Here is a 23,599-nt window from a genome sequence, read left to right as displayed (position 1 = left end):
GAAAAGTTGTTATTTAAAATTTTTATTTATTAAAAAATATTTCTGTTTTTGTTTCTCCGACATCGCATAATAGGTAACTAACAGGTTGGTTTGGTGATTGCATACAGGTAAACAATAGAACAATTTAGTCAGGTAGACATGGAAACAAGTCAGGTAGACATGGGGGAAATAATCCTTAGAATAAACTTTAGGAAGAAAGGTTATTCAGAGAAGTAGAGAGACTTGTTCTACGTGGAAACCCCTAACTAATTGTGTATCATTGGGGTAGGTAGGTGTGAGGTAGGTGAGGGAGACATAACATGTAACTTCAGCATAATATGCAAGTATGGCTTTTTTGTTTTTGTTGATTATTTAAAATTGTTTATTTAGTTTTTATTTAAAATTGTTAAATCATTTACACTTCTATATTTTACCGTTTCAGAACTGTGAACATCATCCCAATCTTTTTCCTCTTTAAACTTAAAATGTGAATGCAAACCAGCTTGAAAGAATAAAATAAAAATGTCATATAAACTTAAAAAATGTCTCGCAAACTTAAAAATAATATTTAAAAATAATAGGTGAATAAAAAAAAATTTAACCAAAAAAAACCTTCATTATTTTTTATGTAGTCAAAATCTCTCACTTCTTCATCTCCAGAACTCTCATCAGAGCGTAAAGCTTTTAAAAATATAATATTTTATAATATATTATAAATATATACAATTGTATGGCTGTGTGTGCGCGTGTGTGTGTAGTGTGTGTGTGTGTGTGTGTAGTGTGCGCGTGCTTGGTGTACTTTAATAAAATTTTTGTGACAAAAGTTAAAACAATAGAAATTACTTAAAACATTAATTTAATGAAAAACATCCAACTTTTGGATTTTGATAAAAAATTGATTAAAAATGTATTATACTTTGTAAAAAAAATGTGCTTATATAACAATATATTTGATATATTTTATAATATTTGATTTCAGGAATAAGTGTAATAAAGTAAAATAAAATTTAGAAAAAATTTTTTTAGCTTTTTTTGTTTTGTTTTTAAGAATATATTTCAGGCACTCTTTAACAAAGATATGTCAAGTGTAATACATAATTAGAAAGACTTTACATGATGTTCATGTAAAAATTTTAACAAAAAATCTTACAATCAACATGTATTGCTAAAGAAATTTTACAGTACATGAATGATAAACTTTTCTATTTTTTTTTTTTTTTTTTTGTAATTTTAGATAAAAACTTTAAAAATTTATATAAAAAAAAACCATTTATTACAAAATTAAGACAACCCTTTAAAAAGAAATTATTTTTTGCAGACGAGGCTTATCTGATAAAGCTTTTACACATGAGGCTTATCTACTAGAGCTTTTGCTAGAGCAGATCACATATAAATGATTAAGAATCAAACCAAACTATATAACAAAGTTAAAATAAATCAGTTTATTAAATAATGATTTATGTAGTGTTTCTTTGCAAACACCAATATACTAGAATTAAAATGATGAACAGCAATTATTTTTAGTTTGTTTGGTTTAGTGGCTTTGGTATAAAATTTTAAACTTTGCATTCAATTATCTTGCTTAAATATATTCATTATATAGGTTGGTTTTACACTAAATCATCCGTATATAACATGTATCATGAACAAATGCATATATAATTATTGTTTGTTTAATAAAAACATTTTTTTAAAAAGACTTATAATTACTTACGCAAATCATACTTCTCAGCATTTGATTCAATTTTTCTTTTTGAAAATTCACCACTTTGTTCCTAACAAATGTTATTAATATGTTTAAAAAGTTCTGTAAAAATTAAATTGTTAAAAAAAAATGCTAACAACCTCTTCCACATTCTCCATTTCCAAATCATTTCCTTGTTCTCGTCTCTCCTGATCATTTCCTCTTCCTTTTCCACTTAAATATTTTCCTTTAAAATCACCTCTGCCACGGTGCTTTCTTAAACCCATACTATTTCAAATTTCAAAAAAATCCTTAGTACTAAAAAATGTATAACAAAATATTAATGTAAGAAAAAAATGCATCTGTTAAAACTGATATATACAGACTGAAACATCATGTTTGTCAGAGTACAAAGTGATATATACAAGCTGAAACACGATATTTGTCAGAGTACAAATTGAATCATCGCAAGATTTTGATTAAACCAATCAAAATTTTTTTAGATAAACTTATTGAAACAAAAAGTTGTTGCAGTCAAAAACTTAATAAGAATATAACAAACACAATGAAAAAATTGTGTTGCAGGGTAAATTTAATAAAATGAACTAGTGTTGCAGGGTATATTTAATACAAGATTAACTTTTCATTTTTGCTACTCAACTTTACTGTTTACTATTGCTAATACTATTTTTATCTATTTACTGTTTTTTAATCTTTACAGCTATATTTCTAAAACAGTTTCTTTTACTTTATATACTTTAGAAATGATTAATTATGAATGAATCCTAATTACAAAAATTTTAATAAAACTATGTAACTTATTGTTTGGAAACTTTTTTTTTTTGGATAAATAAAAATGAGTACAAACCAAATAAAACTTTAAAAAAAAGTATATGATTGCAATCAAGTTAAATTTCAATCTATTGTTATAAAATTAAAAAAAAATTGACTAATATAACTTAGATTTCCAAAATTCAAATTAAAAAACTATTTATATTATTTTTTGCGAATTTTAATTCTGAAAATTATGCACAAAAAAAAATCAAGCTATTATTAACATTACTTAAAATAACTTGAATCAAAACCAAAAATTACACAAAAAAGAAAATTCCTGAACCAGAAAAACTTATTTTTTGCGTGTACAAACTTATGAATAAGTGCTGTTTTTTCAAAGTTAACATTAGCTGTGATGTGTAAAAAAAATTGCTAAAAAATAATAGCAAGAAAATTTTCTTTCTGTTTTATGCGTCCAGAATCAAATCTGCATATTAGTAATTACGAGCAAAAAAAAAAAGAATTTTTTAATAAAATACTACTAGTTTTAAAATAAAATACTACTAGTAGTACTAATAGTAGTAACAACATTAAATTAAATAAAATAACTTTTTTTTATATGGTTCAACTTGTCTTTCCATAAAGTTTATATATAAAAAAAAGTTTAATATTCACTCAAATTATTCAATTTCTAGTGAAAATTTCCCGTAATCAACCATTTCTATGGTATTATGAGATAAAATTTGAAAATCTTGTTATGAAAAGATTTTAACCTATTAGGATATATCGTATTTCAGCCTGTAATTCTATCCTGCATTTAAAACTTGCCAAAACTGTCTTACTTTGACAAGTAATATATTATTGGTTTGGTAGTAGTGTAGTGTTTGAGCACTTTTTATAAATGTGCAGAATAAATAACTATTTTGTATATTTCATTTCTTACTAAATATCAAACTAACTAGTCAAAGTTTTTAATAATTTACAATAATATGTAATAATGTTTGAAAAATTTAGTAAAAACAAGTACAAAATACTTAGTATATATTATATACAAGAAAAAAAATCTTTTAAATAATAACTTAAATTAATCATTTATAGTAATAAATAAATTTTATATAAAAAATTATACATACATATATATGTATATATATATATATATATATATATATATATATATATTATATATATATATATATATATATATATATATATATATATTTACACACACATATATATATACATAATGCTAATGAATTTGAGCCATCGCTGAACGAATTTGCCATCGCAGTGCTTGACGTTTTTTTTCTGTTGGAACAACATATTTATTAGAAGAATAATTGTGTCTAGGTCTCTGTAAGAAATTAAAAAATAAACTTAAAAAGTTGCAAAAAATATTATCTCTTAAACATTATCTTTTAAAATGGTAATATATAAAGAATAACTAAAAAAAAAGTTTCCTGTGGAATGTTTTCAACACCTTTACAATAGAAGTTAACGAATATAGCAGAAAAATAAGGGAAGCATTGGAAATGAGAGTGTATTTTAAAATGTCAGCCTTAACTGGGATAATAGCAGTTTAACCAAAATTTGGAAACCATTATTCCGATTCTTACAATACAAAAAATTATCTTAAAAAAAGCTCCTGCAAAGATTATTTATTTAGGGATTAAAATGGTTGCCTAAACAAAACAATTTTAAAAATAACTACAACCATTATTTTTGGGTTTCAGCTCTTTACATACATGATAATGAGGGTGCCAATATTTCCTTGAAATATTTTGAAAAAAATATTAATAAAATGCATTCATAAGTTTTTACTTAATAACTTATAATTTAACTTGTATAAAGATGTCAGCATTTAAATTTTAAAAAATTTGAGAAAAATTTCAGAAAACAAAAGAAAAATTTCAGACTATGTTAAGTGAATTATATTAGTAGAATCAAAACAAATATGTTAATTTTTTCTAAACACATTTTTTCTAAACCTTTCATATAAAAATATCAGCTATGTATCTCAGTTTATTTAAATAAATTTAGCAGTTAAACATATGTACTTTCAAGTAATCAAAAAAAAGTCAAATTACTTTTGAGAACTCAGATTTTACACGTGTCTATTTATTTTTGATAAGTTTTATGTCTTATAATTAATGATTGAAGAGATAAAGAAATAAAATCCAATTCTATGAAACATTTTTAGTTTTAGAAAGAAAAGTATGTAATTTAAAAATAATTACTCAGATAATAACAAATATAAAACTTACTTCAATATCATTAACTTTTAACATTTGTTCCTAAAATTAATAAAGTAAAATTACTTTCAAAAAGTCTATCGAACAACAATAAAAAAGACATCTTTTTTTTAAGACCAAAAAAATAATAATACTACCTTCATTTTCCACCTTTCAGAAGAATGATTGCTTTCTCCGGGTACTTTGTTAAGCTCCCATTCCTGTTTAAATTGATGATAACGATTAACAGGGTCACACTTTTGATAACTTCTTGTTTGAAGGTATGATTTGGATGATCTTATAAAAGCAGGTAATGGATTGTTTGAACCAGAAGTTATGTTACTAAGCTTTGAAGTTGTAGGTAGTTGATATAATTGATTTTCTAGGTGCGTAATATCTGATATCTGACTTTCAGTATCAATCGTTTCATCAAAGATTCTAACCCCATCACTTTTTTTTCTATAATAAAAGTTTCTTTTACTATACCTGTAAAAGTGTAACTATTATTTTATTGAAAGAGACTGGGAAAGAAAATAACAGTAAATCACACTTGCAAAAAATATATTGATTTATGATATATGATGAATTTTTCTCTTCTAAAAAATTTCTCGTTTTTTTGTACAACTACAACTCCTTCTAAACTAAAGAATAGAAATTCTCTACTAAAGAATAGAGATTCTCTACCAAAGAATAGAGACTCTCTATTAAAGAATAGAGATTCTCTACCAAAGAATAGAGATTCTCTACTAAAGAATAAAGATTCTCTACTAAAGAATAGAGATTCTCTACTAAAGAATAGAGACTCTTTACTAAAGAACAGAGATTCTCTATTCTCTAGAGAAAAATCTCCATTAGAAACATGTTGCAAACATGAAAAATGTGATCGCAATATGTTATCTGAAGATATCAGAATCTTAAAAAATGAATAATTATTTTTATATTTCAAAGTTTTGTAAATGAACAAAAAATAAGTAATATAGAAACGGTAAGTTACTCATAATTATTAATTAATATTTTCTATTTGCTTTGTGTCATTTCTATACATTAAAATTGTTTATTTTAATACATGCGCATACATGCATGTCTACACGTTTGTCTCTTCTAGTGTAAGTGTACATGGTATTTATATGTTTTTTCATATTTGTTTATATTCACACCACGCGCATCCCTCACCACTCTCACGAGATTTCTAAGAATGTTGGAGCTGTATTAAAAACTGGGATAGGGATTGGGATTTTTGGTTTTTGTAGTGTAGTCCTATTATATTGCAATATTGACTAGCATGACGTAGAGTGCAGGCGGTGAGATTGCAAGGACACGCCCCTGACGAATGGCGTTAGTGCAGGTCTCGGGCTCTCCAAAACGTCATTGGTGATCGCAGTGCATTCCTGAGGAGGGGGATCACCATTATCAACTACTTAATTCTGATTGGTTATCATGGCAGCAACATTTTTTTACCTCCTACATCCACGTATTATAGCGCTTTATGAGCTTTATATTATGTATTTGTTACATTAACAACATTTATATACTTTTATGTCACATAGGTGATTATCAGTTTTCCATTTATTATCTAGAGTTTAGACCATAAATAGTAGCACATTTATTAGCCAATTTTTTCTTTTTATATTGCCCGAACTATCACTTTTTATCATTTTACTTAATATTTTGTTATCTATTTATTTTATTGTTTTGTATGGTGCGATAATTTTAGCCATGGTTGCCATTAATAAACCAGCAGATCTATATTGACTTGTTTACTTATAGGCCATTGTATTATCATTTGTTTAGGGTGACTAGAGCGTGAGTTATTGGTCACCCTATCCCTGAATCATAAAATTTTATTCCTCCTACAAAATAGTCTTTACATTCCTACAAAATAGTCTTTACATTCATTTATGATTCTCATCCAATGACATCATCTACAATCTACTTTTATTTTCACATCTCCCAGGTCTACGTAACTGGACAGCTCAGTTGGTCACTTTTTGCGACCATTGTGTCGCATAAACAAACAAGTTTTGTAAATAAACAAAAAATAAGTAATATAAGATTTAGTAAAAATAAAAACCTTAAAAGACTTTCATGGTTTTTTTGTAGCTATGTCTGTATTTACATTTATCAATAAGCATTTTAATCTATAGAGTTTAAGCTTCTCTTTTATTTATGATTTATCATTATGTACAACTAAAAAGATTTTTCTACTTAACAAGCTTATTACTTGCTGCACCACAAATTTATTTTTCATAGTGTAAACATAAAAACTAAAAAAGATTAAGAACCTTGAAACTTTCCTCCTCATAACTGATGAGCAAGATGAATGATTGTCTGATGTTATTGATTGAGCCGTAGAAAAACTGGAATTGTTTGAGCAGCTTTCATATAAAAAATTTTCTTTTTCTTCTGAAAATCTCATGTCATTTAAAACCTAAAGTCATTTAGTTTTTAAGTCATTACGATATTTTCTTGAGTATACATTTAGATTAACATTAATCATAATAATTTTAAGTTTTTCATTCAACACTTGATAAACTATCCACCATCTATGTCATACACAACAATCAAAAAATACAATACAGTTACAGTACACACTATATTTTGCAAAAAAATACAGTACACACTATATCTTGCATAACACAATATCTTGCACCACATACCTTACACCACATTATGTATTACATTACACTATATCTTAAACCATATTACATTCTAAACTACATGTTCTAGATCAAAAGTTATTATTATATAATTATATTATATATAATATTTATCATTAAAATTATTATTATATATTCATCCACAAATAAATATTAAAGTTACAAACCTTTTCTTTACAAAAAGCTTTTGGTCCATTTCTAACTATTTTTGGTTCACTTGATACTGATAGGGAGTCTAAAATTTTATTACATAATAAAACTGTTTCATTGTTTAGGAATTATTTAGTGTTATTTTATATGGCAATAATTTGGTGTTATTTTATAAGGCAATAATTTTGAATAAAATAAAAATTTTGAATAAATGTATAAAAATTATTCAACTCATTATTCACTTTTATGATCAATTAAAATAATAATTAAATTTATAATTAAAATAATAATTAAATAATAATTAAAGTAACAATAACATGTAATAATAACTAACGCTTATGTAATCAAGTTTATGTAAACATGACATTTTTTTGTAATAATGATTCTGTAACTATCAACATTTCTGTAAAGATTAATGTTTATGTAATGAACAATGCTAATGTAAAATTTATGTTTATTCAATAATCAATTCTGTAGTGATTAATGGTTCTGCAGCAATTGTCTTTATAGTGATTTATGTTTCTGTAGCGAATAATGTTTTTGTAGCAATTAATGTTTCAGTAACAATTAATGTTTATACAATAACTTATATGTAACTATAAGAAAATATCTCTGAAGACAAAAAATGCAAATCAAAGAATTTTTATTGTTAATAATAAACTTATGTATTATTTTGAATTTATCTATTAAACTATTGCTGTATTTAAAATTGGAATTCTTTCATGTTGTTTCAAACATAACTTTGGATTGTAACTGTTCTATACTTTGCACATATTGTTTTATGACATTTGTCATTTAACTTTTTATTATTAGAAAACATAACTATGTGTAACCATTTTCACTATTAAAAGTAAATATTTTTAATAACTATTATTTAGTTGTTTTTTTTACATTAGGATGTGCTTGGTTCATCATCTTGTAGATGTCTGCTGTTGTAACTGATTTTTAAAAGTATTTTTTATAACAGAAGTTATGAAGCCTTTAACGCTAATTAATTATAAAAAGTCAACATGAAATGATGTTATTCTTAAGATCATTTATTAAAACCTAATAAAATAGAGTATGTAGAGAGAATAAATTATAGGAGTGGAACATAGGCCTACTAAGACCAGTATTATGAGTCCTGACAGCTTGTGTTTTTGTAATGATGTTAACCTCTGTAAGGTTTATGTAACAATTATGATTTTTGTAATAATTAGTACCTCTTTAATGATTAATGCTTTTGAAAAAATTAATATTTATGTAATGATGTCTCTATAAGCATTAGTAATGACCAATTACACACTTGTGGCTGATGCTGATACCGATGGTGTTACCAAATAATTAACCCATTATTGAAAGATTGATAATAACATTATTTCAGGTCAGGTTACGATCACTATAATCAACCTGTTACTGGCAACATGTAATCCAGTATAACATGCACAAGTCCTGCTGCAGTAAAAGTCAATGCTGACTTTAAACATCTTGTGTCTTGGGGCTCTTGGCTCAGTAAAGGCTGACACCAAGAGATGGTGTCTAGAAAATAAAATACTAATCTTAGGCAGATCTTAACATATGGTTACTGTCTTGTAGAAAGACTCCTGCAAGAAAAACCTCCAGACTTTAGATGTGAGCAAAACATGGATGATGTTCCTGTTAGTACATTATCGAGGTTGAATAGAAAGCTTTTTGTTGCAACTTTGAGGCATAGAGTATAAACTGAGGCAATTGTATACTCTATTGCATAACTTATTGCACAACTTATTGAGCCAAACTCTCTAATAACTCAAAATATAACTATTAAATATTAAAAAAACATAATTATTGCTAAAATATTTATCTACAAATATTCCTTAGAATTGCACCTGCTGACTACTTTTTTATGTGCTTTCGCTTTTACCTTCTTAAGACAGCACTCTTACCAATGTTATTTCTAGACTAGCACACAGACTTTAGGGAACAACTGATATAGTTAACAGTTCAGCAGTATAACTAGGTTTTGCAAAAAATGCAGATAAGATCTGTCTAATGATTGATCTATTGGTTGAGACACCTGTCACATTCTTACAAAAGTAGAACATTTTTTAATATTCTCTAAACTATTTAACTATATATATCTAAATCTAAATCTTTATATAAATATAAATATACATCTAAATCTTTCTGCTAACTGGAAAAGGCATCTGTGGCACCTGCGGCATCTGTGGTTCCAACGTTTAAAAAAACTGGAGACTGTACTTACCTTTTTAACTATCAGCGATAGATGATTATCACCCAATCTGTCTTCTTACTATTTTTATCAAACTATTTTAATCATTAATTAACTCATTTCTAACATCTCATCTTTAGTCAAAAACTTACATTCTGACAGTTAATAAAGATTTCAATTTTCTTTATACTTTTATACATTCTTTTTGCATTCTGCATTTTTGCAAAACCTACTTATACTGCTGAACTGTTAACAATATCAGTTGTTCTCTAAAGTGTGTGCTAGTCTTCTTCATAAGCTATCTTCATTTGACATATCTGCAAATGTTTTTCCAGATATACCTGTAAACAGTAGCAAACTGATAGGAACTGGAAGGAAAGGTATATTACACATTAAACTATTTATAGCAGTCATGACACAGTTATTGCTTTTAAAAACTTTTAACACAAATAACTTTATATAAAAGTACATTAAATTTAAAATTGATTGTTCCTCTATTCGAAAGTCTTTTTCTAAAAGTAATATAACTTCACACTTTTTGATATATTTACTTTTTGATAATACTTTTTCCATAACTTTAAACTTTTTGAGCTCCTGGATACCAAAAACCAGGAAGAAATAATCATTTTGTAACTTCCAAATCTGGAGTCCTTTTTGGTACTCTACATCCCTGCTTAGTGACTACTATATTATGGTGAGAACATAAAAATTAAAACTTACACAAATTAAATATCAGATAAACATCATCATAAAATAATTATAAGAAAAATATATTACAAGAATTATTACAAAAAAATTAAACTACCATTTGTTGAAGAAAATGTTTCTTGCTGAACCAACAATTGCAGATCTAATGAATGAAGTGAAAAAATACATTGTTGAGAAAAAATACTTTTTAAAGATTCTAATATTAGAAATTAAATCATCAAAGTGGTTATTGATTCAAAAATGTTATGCAGTGTGGATTTTTGTTTTTGTAATTTTATATACATGATTTTTATATACAAAATACATGAATATACAGATTTTATATACAGATACATGAATTCTATATACAAAATATATATACATGATATATATATATATATATATATATATATATATATATATATATATATATATATATATATATATATATATATATAAAAGTATATATATGACAAAAACTTTTTCTATGACAGATTGAGCATTAATTAAATAGGTTTCTCCAGAACCCTGGCAAAGCTTGCTAAAAGTTTTCTCTAATGGATCAGCTGTGAACTACCCCAGCTAACATAAAAGTTTACGCCCACAATTTTGGATTGTAGAAATAGTCATTTCCACAATCCAAAAGATTTCAATGTTGACTAACCTACACAGATGAGAAATACATTCAGAGGTATCTTTTGTAAGCTACCTAATACATTTTGAGCCTGACCTTTTTATTCTTTTAACCATATCTGCCATATCTAATAAGAATAGCAGACTTTTAACTGTGTGTGATCTATAACTGCACAGTACTCATCTTTGTAACGAATATCTGCTCCAACGCCTTTCACATTACAAATTTTCCGAAATTTCACAAATATAGAAATAAATTTGATGGTGCCAATAACTCTGTTTTTTTTTAATGGATCATCCATCCATTCAATTTTTAAGTGCAGCAATCGTTCCATCACAGAAAACTCATTAACAGTGTCAACTTTTTGTACCTCAATTGGTTTTAGAGAGATGGAAATTTGCTGAGTTTTAAAAGATCGACAGATTCCAACTCATAAAGATTTAATACATCACTAAATTTAGCTACATGTTAGGCAAAGACAACAGGTTGAATTTTCAAATAATACACCTCCATGATAAGTTAATGTGGATTTAATAAACTATAATGTGAACTTCATATACATTTGCATTTTGTATTTCCAATACTCATCATAATATTTTTCAAAAATTCCATACTATCTTGTGATTCGAATTTTGAAGTGATTTTTGTCAAAGTTCTAAAACTTGGCAATTTATAGTCATTAGAAATGTGGCTGTACAGAGACCTAAATATAGCAAAATATTCTAATGCTCAAGTAATTATATCAGAAGATAAAGTAAATTCACCAAATTTCTTTTGAAACATAAAGTCCGTATGTTCGAGTAATACAATTTTTTTTATGGCAAATATTTTTATTTTTTAAGTAACGTTTAATTTCTCCAAAAACTGGCCAATACTTACAAGGTAATGATGTCTTACTTGATAGTAGAATGGAAGTACTGTAAGATGACCCAAGATAAAACAAAGTTAAAGTTAAATCCCAATTAATGATAACTAAAAATGTTGGAATACCACATACAAACTCTTTTGACTGAATGTAAACAACATCATTATTACCATTTATGTTGTAGACAATAAGTTCATTAATATGCAAGAGTCTCTCCTTTATGCTATCAAATAGAAAAAAAATCCTGCTCTGTAAAGCTATCTAGTTTATCTGATATTGTATTTCTTATAGCTGATATGATCGAAATGACAGCTGGTGGTTTTGTAGAACATTCTTTTCCACGATAAAATGTAAAAGATTTGCAGTCTATAGGCCAATGAAGTTGGCACACAACAATTTACTTTTTTACAATCAGATTTTTTATTAGGATACCCTTTATCCATTTTTCTCTTTCATATTCATCACAAGGAAATCGATAAATGGACACTTTTGTAGCTGATGACGCATAACCACTATAACAGCATGGAGTACAACATTTTCAGGCATAATTGATAATTTTTTGTTAGATAAATATGCTGTACTTTACAAAAAGATTAATCTTAAACTGCCAATTTTTTTTGTTGCTGAGTAATAACAGTACACAGTTGCCTAAAATTTGTGTTTAGACCAATCGCTGTTGAGTATAACTATCGCAAAACAAAAATGATTCACACCATATAAATCTATCTATATAGAGCCTCCAGTCAAAAGATATTCTGTCGCGATGTCAAAGCCTGTATTTCTAGAAGGTCAACATGAGATCGACAGTCAAAAGCATTCTAATCTAATAGAGGAAATAACTGTAAATATGAGCGTGGAATAACTAATCCACTTTTTTAAAGAGCATCTTCATACATGCATTTAGAAGAGTTAAAAATATTTTCATTAGAAGAGTTTTAATTTAGTTTATTGTTAATTGAAATAGGAATTTGTTTTAAAATTTGAGAGGGATGATTTGAATTTTTACTAATATAAGATAATTCATCATTAGGTGAATTATCTTATATTATAACACAAATTTCTAATAAAAAAAAATATTTTGGGATGTATGAATGCTTAAACAGCGTTGGTCACAAACCCGGGCCTGGCTATTTTATATCAAACTTGGCCCTGGCCCCCATCAAATTTCAACTCCAGTCATTTTCTAAAAAAATTAGGGTCTTATGATGTAAGCAACCTATTTTCTTCAGCCATTGGTATAAAGTAATAACATGAAATTTTGCAGCATTATCTGATTATAAAACCACTGGAATTTCTTAAAAACTTACTTTGTAGTATTGTCTTCATTGTGGCAGGTTCAGTGTTACTTACCTAATAACTTCAGGCCATCCAGAAAAAGGCTCTACTAGAATCAAAAATGGTTAAACATCTTGTGCATAGGTATGATTCACATGCATTCTACACCAAGGTTTATTTTTATTTGGCCACGTCCTTTCTTTTTTCACCTTTATCTTCACACATTTTTCTAAGCTTTATACATATTCTTCAACATCTTGACAGTAACCAGGCCACCAAGTTTCCAACTTTAATCTACATTGAATTTGTATTGTCTGAAAATGTATGTTGTCATGGACTAATTTGTTGAACTTCCTCCTAGTTATTTCAGGAGATACAATAAGATCACCATTACATAAAATTCCTTTATCAATAGTCAATTTATCCCTATTAGATTTGTAAGGTCTTTCTACCACAGAGCATCTGCTCCAAATATTTTTGCTAATTCTGGTTTTAATACCCGTCAAAACTCTCTCACCATTTTCTGTTTCTTTTATTATCTGCTCAAGGTTCACAATATCTAACTCCACTAAATATATAAAGGTATCTTGGTTTTTTTCTTCATCTTGTGGTAAAAAAGACAATCATGATAATACATTGGCATAAGAAATGTTTTCTCCCTTTTTTTATAGCTGATATTATAGTCAAATACCATCACTTGCAGGGTCCATCTTTAGGGATTGCAATCTAGGAGGTCTTTCTCATTCCCAGGATTCCAGGATTGAAAAATATCAATCCCAGGATAAGAAACCCTGGCCCCAGCTAAAAATGAGACTTTTAGCAAACCCGGCTCCGGCCCCAACAAAATTATAAGATTTAGCAGGGGTTGATAGCCAGGGCTAGAAAAAAATTTATAATACTTAATATATTTACTATTTATTAAATACTGGCATACATTTATATATTTTTAAACTGTAATTTATTTCCAACAAGATTGCAAGCAACCACTATTAAGTTATTAGTTACTTTAAAATAGAGAATAAGTTAAAATACTAGGAAATGTTTAACTGAAGACTTAAAAAGTTGTAAGTTGTGTAAAAAAGGAAAACATGAAGATGGGTAAGAGTTAGAAGGTTTTTTTGATGCTCAAGAAAAAAAACTGGATTAATTATCATGCTATAAAGAGTTTTTATAGCATAAAGGGCAACAAATACAGTAAAAGGATGCAACTTGTTGAATAAATAACCAAGCAAGAATGAGTTATGGCTTATTGTTATAGAGATGATGGCTCATTTGAGCATCGACCATGATTGTATTTGTAGAAAAAAGAAAGAAATGCAACCTTGCAACAATAGGAGAGTGGCTCAAGTTTGGCAAATAAGGCAAGTCTAATTACATTTACAATGTGCTTTTAGACTTTGTTTAGACTAAGCGGGTTGTTATTCGTCAATATAGGAATGCCAACAATATTGTAATATTTTTTTACAGTAAATAAATGAGTTTTGTTGTCTAACAAAAATTGTGGAAAAGTCTAGAATTAAAATCCATAAGCCACTGCAAGCCTTAGGCTGTTACAGAAGAGAGATCAGATTTAAAATTGGTTGCTTGTTCTAGGCAATCAAAAAGTGAAGATTTTTTGTCAAGACAAGAGTATAAACTTGAGTCATCAGCAAATAGAGCCACTTTAGATTTCATGAAGATCGTTATTGTAGATAAGAATTAACACAGGATCAAAGATAGAACCTTGTGGTACCCTCAAAGTTACTTGAAATAAAGAGGAGGGTAGACCTTCAATAATAACTTTACTACTGCAGTTAGAAAGAAATAATTTAAAAACCTCAAAACTTTTATATAAAGAAATTAATAACAGAGTGAAGACTAATCGTAGGATAGTTGAAGAGGCCTAAGTGTTTTCTAGAGTTTTAAAAAATAGGAACCACTTATTTAGTACTTTTAAAAGGTTTAGCAAAAATTAAAGAGAGTTCTGGAGAAAACTTTTTTAAGACTATGATGGAAATCTTGTTTGAAGCACAAACTGTAGAAGTGTTTAATTGAGAATTAATTTTAGTATTTTAAGCCAGAGTGATTTCGATATTTAACAATGGGTTAACCTGTTTAACTGTCAGGAAGAGTATGACCATTATATTCAAGAGTCAAATGAGAGTAAGATTTCTTTGCAAATAACTCCGCTTTATTCGGAGGAGAAGTAAAAAGATCAGACCCATGAATTACAGATTAAATGTTTGACTTACTTTAATTAATGACACTGTTAAAGACTAACTTAAAGTCTATAGAACCTAACATCTGAGATAAGATACAAGATTTAGTAAACTGAGAATAACAGAGCTTAACATTAACCAGGACTTTTTTACATTAGCTTATTGAAATAATAAAAAGACACCTGTTTTTAAGAGAGAAGTTCTTTTAAAAAAGATGAAAAAAATAGTTAATGTTGAAAAATGTGGAATAGAATGAGGCTTGACTTAAAATTGAAGAGAAGTAATAAAAGCTTCCAAACTTTTATTCCAGAAGGAATAAAAGGTTTCAAGATGCACTTTTTGCATACATGTTATGGATATAAACATATCTGTTTGCTATTTATTTAGATGATGGCATACAATATCCTTTCATTGTTATATAAACTTTAGTATTTATATGGTGTAGTACTTGCCAAATGAGAAGATGATCAGATGGATGTGTGGTGTGACTCTAGTAAGACAAGAAAAGAAGGCATAATCTTAGATAGATAAGAAAAAACGTTGTATTAAATGTTTGTTAGAAAAGACTAAAGCAATTTAGGTATCAGCATGTAGAGAGGTAGCAGTTCAGTAGAAAATAGTGGTGGTAGAAGTAAGAGAACTTGAAGAGAGTGCCTTACATATTGTAAGAATGAGCTTTAGTTGGGAAAAAAAATGCTCTAGATTGTTTTTATTAGAGAAACAGCATAAAAGAGGAAGGTTGAACCCTGATGATGATCATGATGATCACTATCATCATCAGGCTTTATGTCCTTTAAAATGTGACTTAAGGAAGCACAACTTATTTAAAGTTTTATTGTCTAAAAGGGTTACAAATTTTTGTATTGAACATCCTAGTGGAAGAAAATGCCCAGTCAGACTCAAAACTTGTTGGTTTCAAGGTCATTAGAAATAAATAAGCTCTTTTTAATTAACTGCCACATGTTCTACCATTTTCAAGTAGTGTCATATTTTTAAAATTTTTGATAACAATGTAATTCATTCAAATTCAGCATATCAGAATCTGAATGACTGATGCTTTTACTAGAGCAGGATTGGAAGCATTTAATATTTCCAGAATATCTACCAAAAGTTTTTGTTATTTAAATAAAGAAAGCACTGTAATTATTTCATCATTCACTTCAACGGAGCTTTGACTGTTCAGCTTTCATGCAAAGGAACCAATAAAGCTTACTTCTTTTATTGTCAGCATCTTTTAATTTTATAAGCATAAAGTTAATAGCTATGGCTGTAAATAGGTAAAAAATCTTGGGGACAAAGTGCTTAAACCATTGCTTTAATAGAACTTAAGTTGTAATAATCTCTGATAATATTGTCAATTCATCATGTGAAAGAGCTATAGAATTATCTTGGACTAAATAAATATCAATTAATGATTTTTTGTATACAGTTTTTGTAAAATAGTTTAGGCATTAGCAGAAGGCTGCTCCACCCTGTCTTGCAGTCCATTATTAAAGAAAGTTGTTTTTCAAACTCAGCCTCAATATATTTTTGTAAGATGTCATTCTTGGTAGGTGATCGTCTAAATATTAGTATTTTATAATACAGTAATTTTCCAATTTTTTTTATAACTAGCCCATAATGAAATTGATTTAGTTAAATTTTAGGTCTTACCATTTTCATGATTGTTGCCCAGTAAATCTTCCTCAATTTTATCATTCTCGAATGAATCACTGTCAGAAAATTTATTTTCAAATTCTGGCTGATTTGCATAGAATTCATTCTTTTTATTAAGAACATCATCTACAGTAAATTTACATCATTTGTCAAAAGATAATGGAAATCTCTAACCTACTCCGAATTCTGTTTTCTTGCGCGCTTTAATTTGATGGACTAAACCTAATCATATTTTTTGCTGTACTCTACTACATGATGATTAACTGTGTTTTCTGACATTGGTAGATTTCTGAATACCATAGCAGTTAGAGCAGCACATAAATCTGTTGAAGAAAAATCACAATAAATGCCCATCAAAGTGTATCATTAAGTGTTTTATTTTCCTTTCATAAACAATATTCTGTTAGTGCTTTAGATTTCTTTTTTGGTGATTAATCTGATTGGCTTTCTTCAGTAATATTAGGTTGGGTTAGACTTTTGACAGTCACATTATGTACCAACAACATGTGTATAAGAAATCCTTTTGTTGAACCACCTCTGAAATTTAAAATCTTCTTGAAGTTTGGCAAATTAAACATCGCTGTCTGGCTTTTCTCATCTCGGAGAAAATATTTCCAAACAGCTGAGTTACTTTTAATTATAAAATTCACAATTCTAACTTATAAAAAATGCGCTTTTTTTAAGTTTGAATAAATTTTATTATACAGAATTACAGGACAGAACAGAATGACTAACCAACATGATATTTTGCAAAGATATTAACTTTTTTTTTTCTAAATCAAACCTTTTCAATCACTTTTTTATTGTACAACTAAAAATATAGTTATTTTCAGCAATTTTATACTATTTTTAAATTATTGTATTGAGACACATAAATTGTTGTAGTTTTTATACATATTTTCATTACGCTTTGTTTCGATCAATCTTATAGGGAATTCCAGGATTGATATTAGGCAATCCTGGGATTTTGAGAATATAAAAAATGCTGGGAACCTAGGATTGCAATACCTATTCATCTTAAAATTCTAGCAGATGTCACTTTTTCAATAAAATAAACTCTAACGATTTATCAACGGTAATGTCAACTTAAATTTCCTACCCAAAAGAAAATGCCTAGCTCTGTGAGTAGAACATTTTATAGCCAACCCTTCTCTCTCTATATTAGAATATCTTATTTCAGCATCTGATAAAGATCATGAGAGATACAATACAGGATGACCACTTTGCGATAGAATTCAAGATATAGCTTTTTCACTGGCATTAGTTGTTAACTCTATATCTTGATTTATGTCATAAACTTTTAACACAGGGATTTCGCAAAGATTCTCCTATAAAAATTCAAACAGCATATTGATGTTCTTTTCTCCACTCAACCATAACTCCTCTCTTTCTTAAATTATTTAAAGGTAGATAAATTAGATTTAAGCTCTTCAGCATTTTTACCACCAACACATATATTATCTTGAAATATAATCATATTATGAATAATATCACCAACAACCGATTCTATCATTCTTTAAAATATTGCACTTGCAGTTTTTATTCCAATAGGCAAGCATATTATCTTAACAATCTGATAGAGGTATCAACTGTTGTTATTTCTTGTTCCTCTTTGTCTGTATCAATTTGGTGATAAACTCCTTTGAGATCAATATAGCAAAATATTTCATTCCCACCATTTTATAAAATACAGTTACTATAATTTTTTAAATGTTAATAATTTATTAAATAAATAAAAAACATAAAAAAGTTTAAAAAAACATTAAAAAATTGATTTTGAACGTATCATTTAAGTTAAATTAATTTTGATTTAAAAAATATACTGTTAAAAAATAAAAGTAAAAAAAATATTATTTTTAAAATAACTATTTAATTATTATAAACATTATGATGCACCAGCACATTTTTGAATAAAATAATAATATAAACTAAAAAAATACACACACAAGAAAGCAAACAAAAAAAAAAAAACACGCCAAAAATCTTTTTTATTAAATACAAAGTTAAGATAATTATATAAGATCTATTGCCCAATTTTAAGAAAGATATTGAATTAACACTTGAGAAATTTCAGCCTTATGTCACTTAGACAACAGGGCTCGATTTAATGCAAAAAAAATTTAATTGTGAACCCAATCCCCCCACTTCTTATCCCTGGCGCCGCTTGCGGTTATGGGGAGGGGAGAGGGGTTGCATTAGTTTAAAATTGTATCTTATGTACATTAGTTCATAATAATTATTTTTTTAACATATTATCTCTCATATTTAAATACTCTTTTATATTTATCTTGTTTGGCAGAGTATAAAATAGAGTATGTTACTGTTATAATTTGCAGTCTAAGTTATAACTTAAAGTTTAAGTTGCAGTAGTGTAATAAGCAAGTAACATGTAATACCATTAAGATATTACTTTTATTAATTGTTTTTACTTAACTTAAAAAGATTAACTAATAAAAGATACTTAAAAAAGTAAAAGTGAAAAAGTAAAAGTAAAAACGTAAATATTACAATATTTAACCCACTAGTTTAAATATTGTAACATTTGCATCAACTTTTTTTATTTATATTTAGTCATAGAAAACTATTTGCGTTCACGCTGACAATAAAACATGTGTTATTTTTAAAGAGTATTTAATTGTTATTTTAAAAAGCTATAAAACAACAATAAAACAACGTTGTTTGCAAAGTTGTTTAACAATATAAACAGCTTGTGTTAATGTGAACAACTTGGTGATGCTGTTTCATTGCTGTTTTAAACAGTTTATAACCTTAATAACATAGTTTAGAATAAAACAAAGTAAATAAATACAATTGTTCTAATTAACAAATTAAAACATTATCATCATAAAACTTTAAACATCATATTTGTGCAAAAACATGCCTATAGACCATACGAGTCTATAACAGACCAAACAAGCAAAATCAAAGTAGAAAAACATTAGATACGATGTTTTTTATAATTTATTGTTTTTTGATATAGCGTACTATTAAAATTTAAGTATAACTAAGTTTTTCATTCAAATGGTTTGTGGATGTTTTTATTCAATTTTTTCATCCAAATCATTTTTTAATAAATTGAATTATATTTCTTTAAGTTTAAGAATACGCTTAATTTTTTTTTTTTAATTTTTTTTTTTTTAATTTAAATTTAATTTCTTTGAAGTATGCATAATTATTTTTCTACTGCTTAAGTAAAACTATGTAAATATACACAAAAATTAAAAAGAAGTAAAATAATTTATTAACTTTTATTTTAATTTTTTATAATTTAATTTTTAATTTAACTTTTGTAATCACTGGTTTAATGTTTGTAATAGAATGTTTCAACTTTTAAAACTATTTTCAAGAAACAAAATATAAATAACTATTCAAAATGTTACGATTTAAATAAAACTTTTTTCCTCACTTACACTATATTCTAAATCTGATATTGTTACTATAGCTAGATATATGTTTAATTTTCAGAACGATTTTCGGTAAGCTAGGTATTACTACAGTTACGGACTTAATTTTAGACTCAGACTTCAATTTTAACAAAAAACTTAATTCCATAACCATATATTTAAAAATGATAATAAAAATAATGATTAATTACAGCCTGCTAATACTTGCATGAATGTCCTTTTGATTTTAGTACTTCTTTAATGCACTGCGACATTGAATCCACCAAATTTTTGCAGATGTCAGCTGAAAATGAGCACCAGATAATTTTAATTTTTTCAATTAAATCCGGTATGGAGGAAGGCTTTTCTTCGGCAACTCGGCGTTTAATTAAAACCCATAGGTTTTTGATCGGGTTTAGATCTGGCGAATTTGAAGGCCAGTCCAATAATTCGATTCTTTTTGATATAAACCATTTTTTAGTTTACTTTGAGACGTGGCAGGGGGCTGAGTCCTGCTGGAACACGGTGCAATTGTGAATTGCCATGAATCGTTCCAAACTGTCATTCAAAATATCAATGTATGCTGTTAAATTTAAAGTTTCTCCTTGATTTATAAATCGAATGGAACCACGGCCATGTGCTGAGAAGCACCCCCACACCATCACATGAGCAGGGTGCTTAACAGTTGGAACTGTAAACCTTGGGTCAGTTGCTGATGAATGTTTAGGATGTCGAACCCATTATTTATAGCTTGCCATCAAATGAAAATTACTCTCGTCACTAAACATGACTTTTGCCCAATCTTCTGATGTCCAATGAGAGTACTACAAAACAATATTCTCTTCTTCCGTTGGATATCAGAAAGAAAAGGCTTCTTTAAAGGCCTTGACACCCGCATAGAAAGTCTGTTGCATAAAATATGTCGAATATGACGAGTGGAAACATTCAAATTTAAATTCCTTTTGATAAACATTCTTTCTGCGCTGAAATAAGCCTTGGTCTACCAGGATGATGTTTAGGTTTGATTGAACCAGAAAAACTAAACTGCCTTACAATACGCGATGCTGAAGATTGTGATATTCCCAACCTGGATGCAACGTCCCTTGTGTTATAATTTTCCTCAAATAATAAATTAACTTGAGATCTAATCGATTCATTTAATGTTTTCTTCTTCCCCATTATGGTGTTTTAAAATGACTGAAATAAAACAAGTTAAAAAATGAGCCAGCTACAAAAATTCACAACTTCTTAATAAATAATTGACAACAATAATCGTTTCCTTATTTATACATAATTAACATTTTTACTGGAATTCCAAATCCGTCAAATGCTATTTTTGCATATTATATCATCAGATATATTTAATTCCATGAAACAAATTTATTCATCAAGTTATTTATGCATGCATCATACTTATTATGCTATTTTCACACTTTCATCATGAAAATTTTGATTTTATCACTTTGAGTCTAAATATAAGTACGTAACTGTAAATAGGTATTACGGACACTGCTGAATTGAATTTATAATTATTGAGCATTAAAATTTAAAAAAAAAAATTTTTCAATTTCAAATTTCAATCGCAAAATTATTTGAATAAAAAAATTTTAGAATACTAAAATTCTTTTGTTCAAATAGATTTCTTTTTAAACAAAATTCCTAAAAACAACTTGCGTATTTATAGAAAATGTTTAATCTTGATATCGCTTTAAATAAAATATTAAAAAATGGTATCACATCTTTTATATTTGAGTTTTCTTTTTTAAATAATTATTAGCTAGAAGCTTATATTGTATTAACAACATATAAGATTTAAATAGAAACATTTGTATGGCTAATTTTTGCGAGTCTTTAAGTAAATTAAGTAAGTTTAATAGTTGGGTAACTGTAAGTTACTGTAGTAATTAACTGGTTGTTTTGATTTAGCTTATAGGTAAATTTACTGTGATGTACTTTATCCACTCAGTAAACCAAACTAAACATAACTTTAAAATAATATTGGCTTCCATGCAGAGATTTAAAGTAATTTAAATTCAAAAGTGCTTTCGAATGTCAAAAAAATTCTCTCCACGCAAGAGAGCAAGGATCATACTTCTATTCAAAAGATAAATTTAGCATGACATACTTTATGACCCCTGATAAAAAACTTTAACAAAAACATTACTCTTACGGATGGCTAAAAAAAAATGTTGAGTTAGAAAAAAAATTTAACAAAAAAACAAAACAAATCGTGATTGCAATATGCCTAATTTGGACAACTATGCCTATTCCCTGGACAACTATGTCTATTTGGCACCTGAGTTATGAAGTATTGCTAAACAACCTCGGCATAATACTCTAGAATAGCAGATGTATATAACTTCAGGGAGATTGTATATATTAAAAAAACACATGTCCAAACTTATCTTTTATACAAAAAATGAGGCAGAAAAAAATTTATTTTTTAAAAACTATGCTATACAAAAATCTAAAAACAAGATTAATTAATAATTATTAATAAAACTTTTTCTTTCCTTTTATTAAAAAAAAAATGAAGCAAGAAAAAATGTAGTTTTTAAAAACTATGCTATACTATCTAAAAATAAGATTGAATTAGCAATATACCTTTCATAAACTCCTTTAACTTATGATTTGGTATGTTAATATAACCCAGTTGTTTTAATCTCTCTTTTATTTCTTCTTCGGAAAAATCCATTTTGCATTAGCAAATATTATCTCTTTAAATATATATATATATATATATATATATATATATATATATATATATATATATATATATATATATATATATATATATGTATATATATATGTATGTATACGCATTATACATACATATATATGCGTATATATATATATATACATACATTTTATTAGAGAGTGCTTGATGAATTACAGTAAATTAAAAATAAATTAAAACAAATTAGGTTAAAACAGAGCTTGATTTTTTACCTGATGATTGCATTTAGCATAAAACTTATAGTTGTAAAAAACATGTAGTTTTATTGATGTAGCAACATTTCGCGCATGTTTTAAAATATGTTTTTAAAAATCAAAAACAAAAACACAATTAATTAAAAAACTTTCTAGTCATTATTATTACAGTTTTTTAAAAAACAATATAATTTAATGTACTTTCGCATTATTTTAATTGCTTTAACTTTTAGACAACATAAAAATGTAGCTTATTTGTTGAAGTCACATAATTGTTATTAAAAGAGACTTTTTTTTACCATAAAAG

The 23,599-nt window shown here is 27.0% G+C and overlaps 2 protein-coding genes across 2 annotated transcripts in view; both read right to left on the bottom strand.

Annotated features, from left to right (window-relative positions):
* Positions 1-2,024, bottom strand: part of LOC101238827 (uncharacterized) — a 19,776-nt gene extending 17,752 nt beyond the window's left edge. The window contains exons 1-4 of the mRNA XM_065805923.1: positions 1,825-2,024; positions 1,694-1,754; positions 592-660; positions 414-481 (exon numbers count right to left, since the gene is read on the bottom strand). Coding sequence (XP_065661995.1) covers positions 414-481; positions 592-660; positions 1,694-1,754; positions 1,825-1,950 — 324 coding nt within the window. The 5' untranslated portion in view covers positions 1,951-2,024. The remainder of the gene's footprint in view (positions 1-413; positions 482-591; positions 661-1,693; positions 1,755-1,824) is intronic.
* A 1,403-nt stretch (positions 2,025-3,427) lies between these two features.
* Positions 3,428-23,087, bottom strand: LOC105844092 (centriolar and ciliogenesis-associated protein HYLS1). The gene is made up of 7 exons (XM_065805921.1): positions 22,966-23,087; positions 10,469-10,513; positions 7,490-7,557; positions 6,948-7,093; positions 4,824-5,124; positions 4,699-4,728; positions 3,428-3,788 (listed from the first exon to the last, which is right to left on the bottom strand). Exons 1-7 carry the CDS (start codon positions 23,054-23,056, stop codon positions 3,684-3,686), a joined length of 786 nt encoding a protein of 261 aa, XP_065661993.1. The 5' UTR covers positions 23,057-23,087; the 3' UTR covers positions 3,428-3,683.
* Between the last annotated feature and the right edge of the window lie 512 nt (positions 23,088-23,599).

The sequence above is a fragment of the Hydra vulgaris genome, chromosome 09 (assembly GCF_038396675.1).
Source record: "Hydra vulgaris chromosome 09, alternate assembly HydraT2T_AEP".
NCBI lineage: Eukaryota > Metazoa > Cnidaria > Hydrozoa > Anthoathecata > Hydridae > Hydra > Hydra vulgaris.
This window is presented reverse-complemented; position numbering and strand designations above follow the sequence as displayed.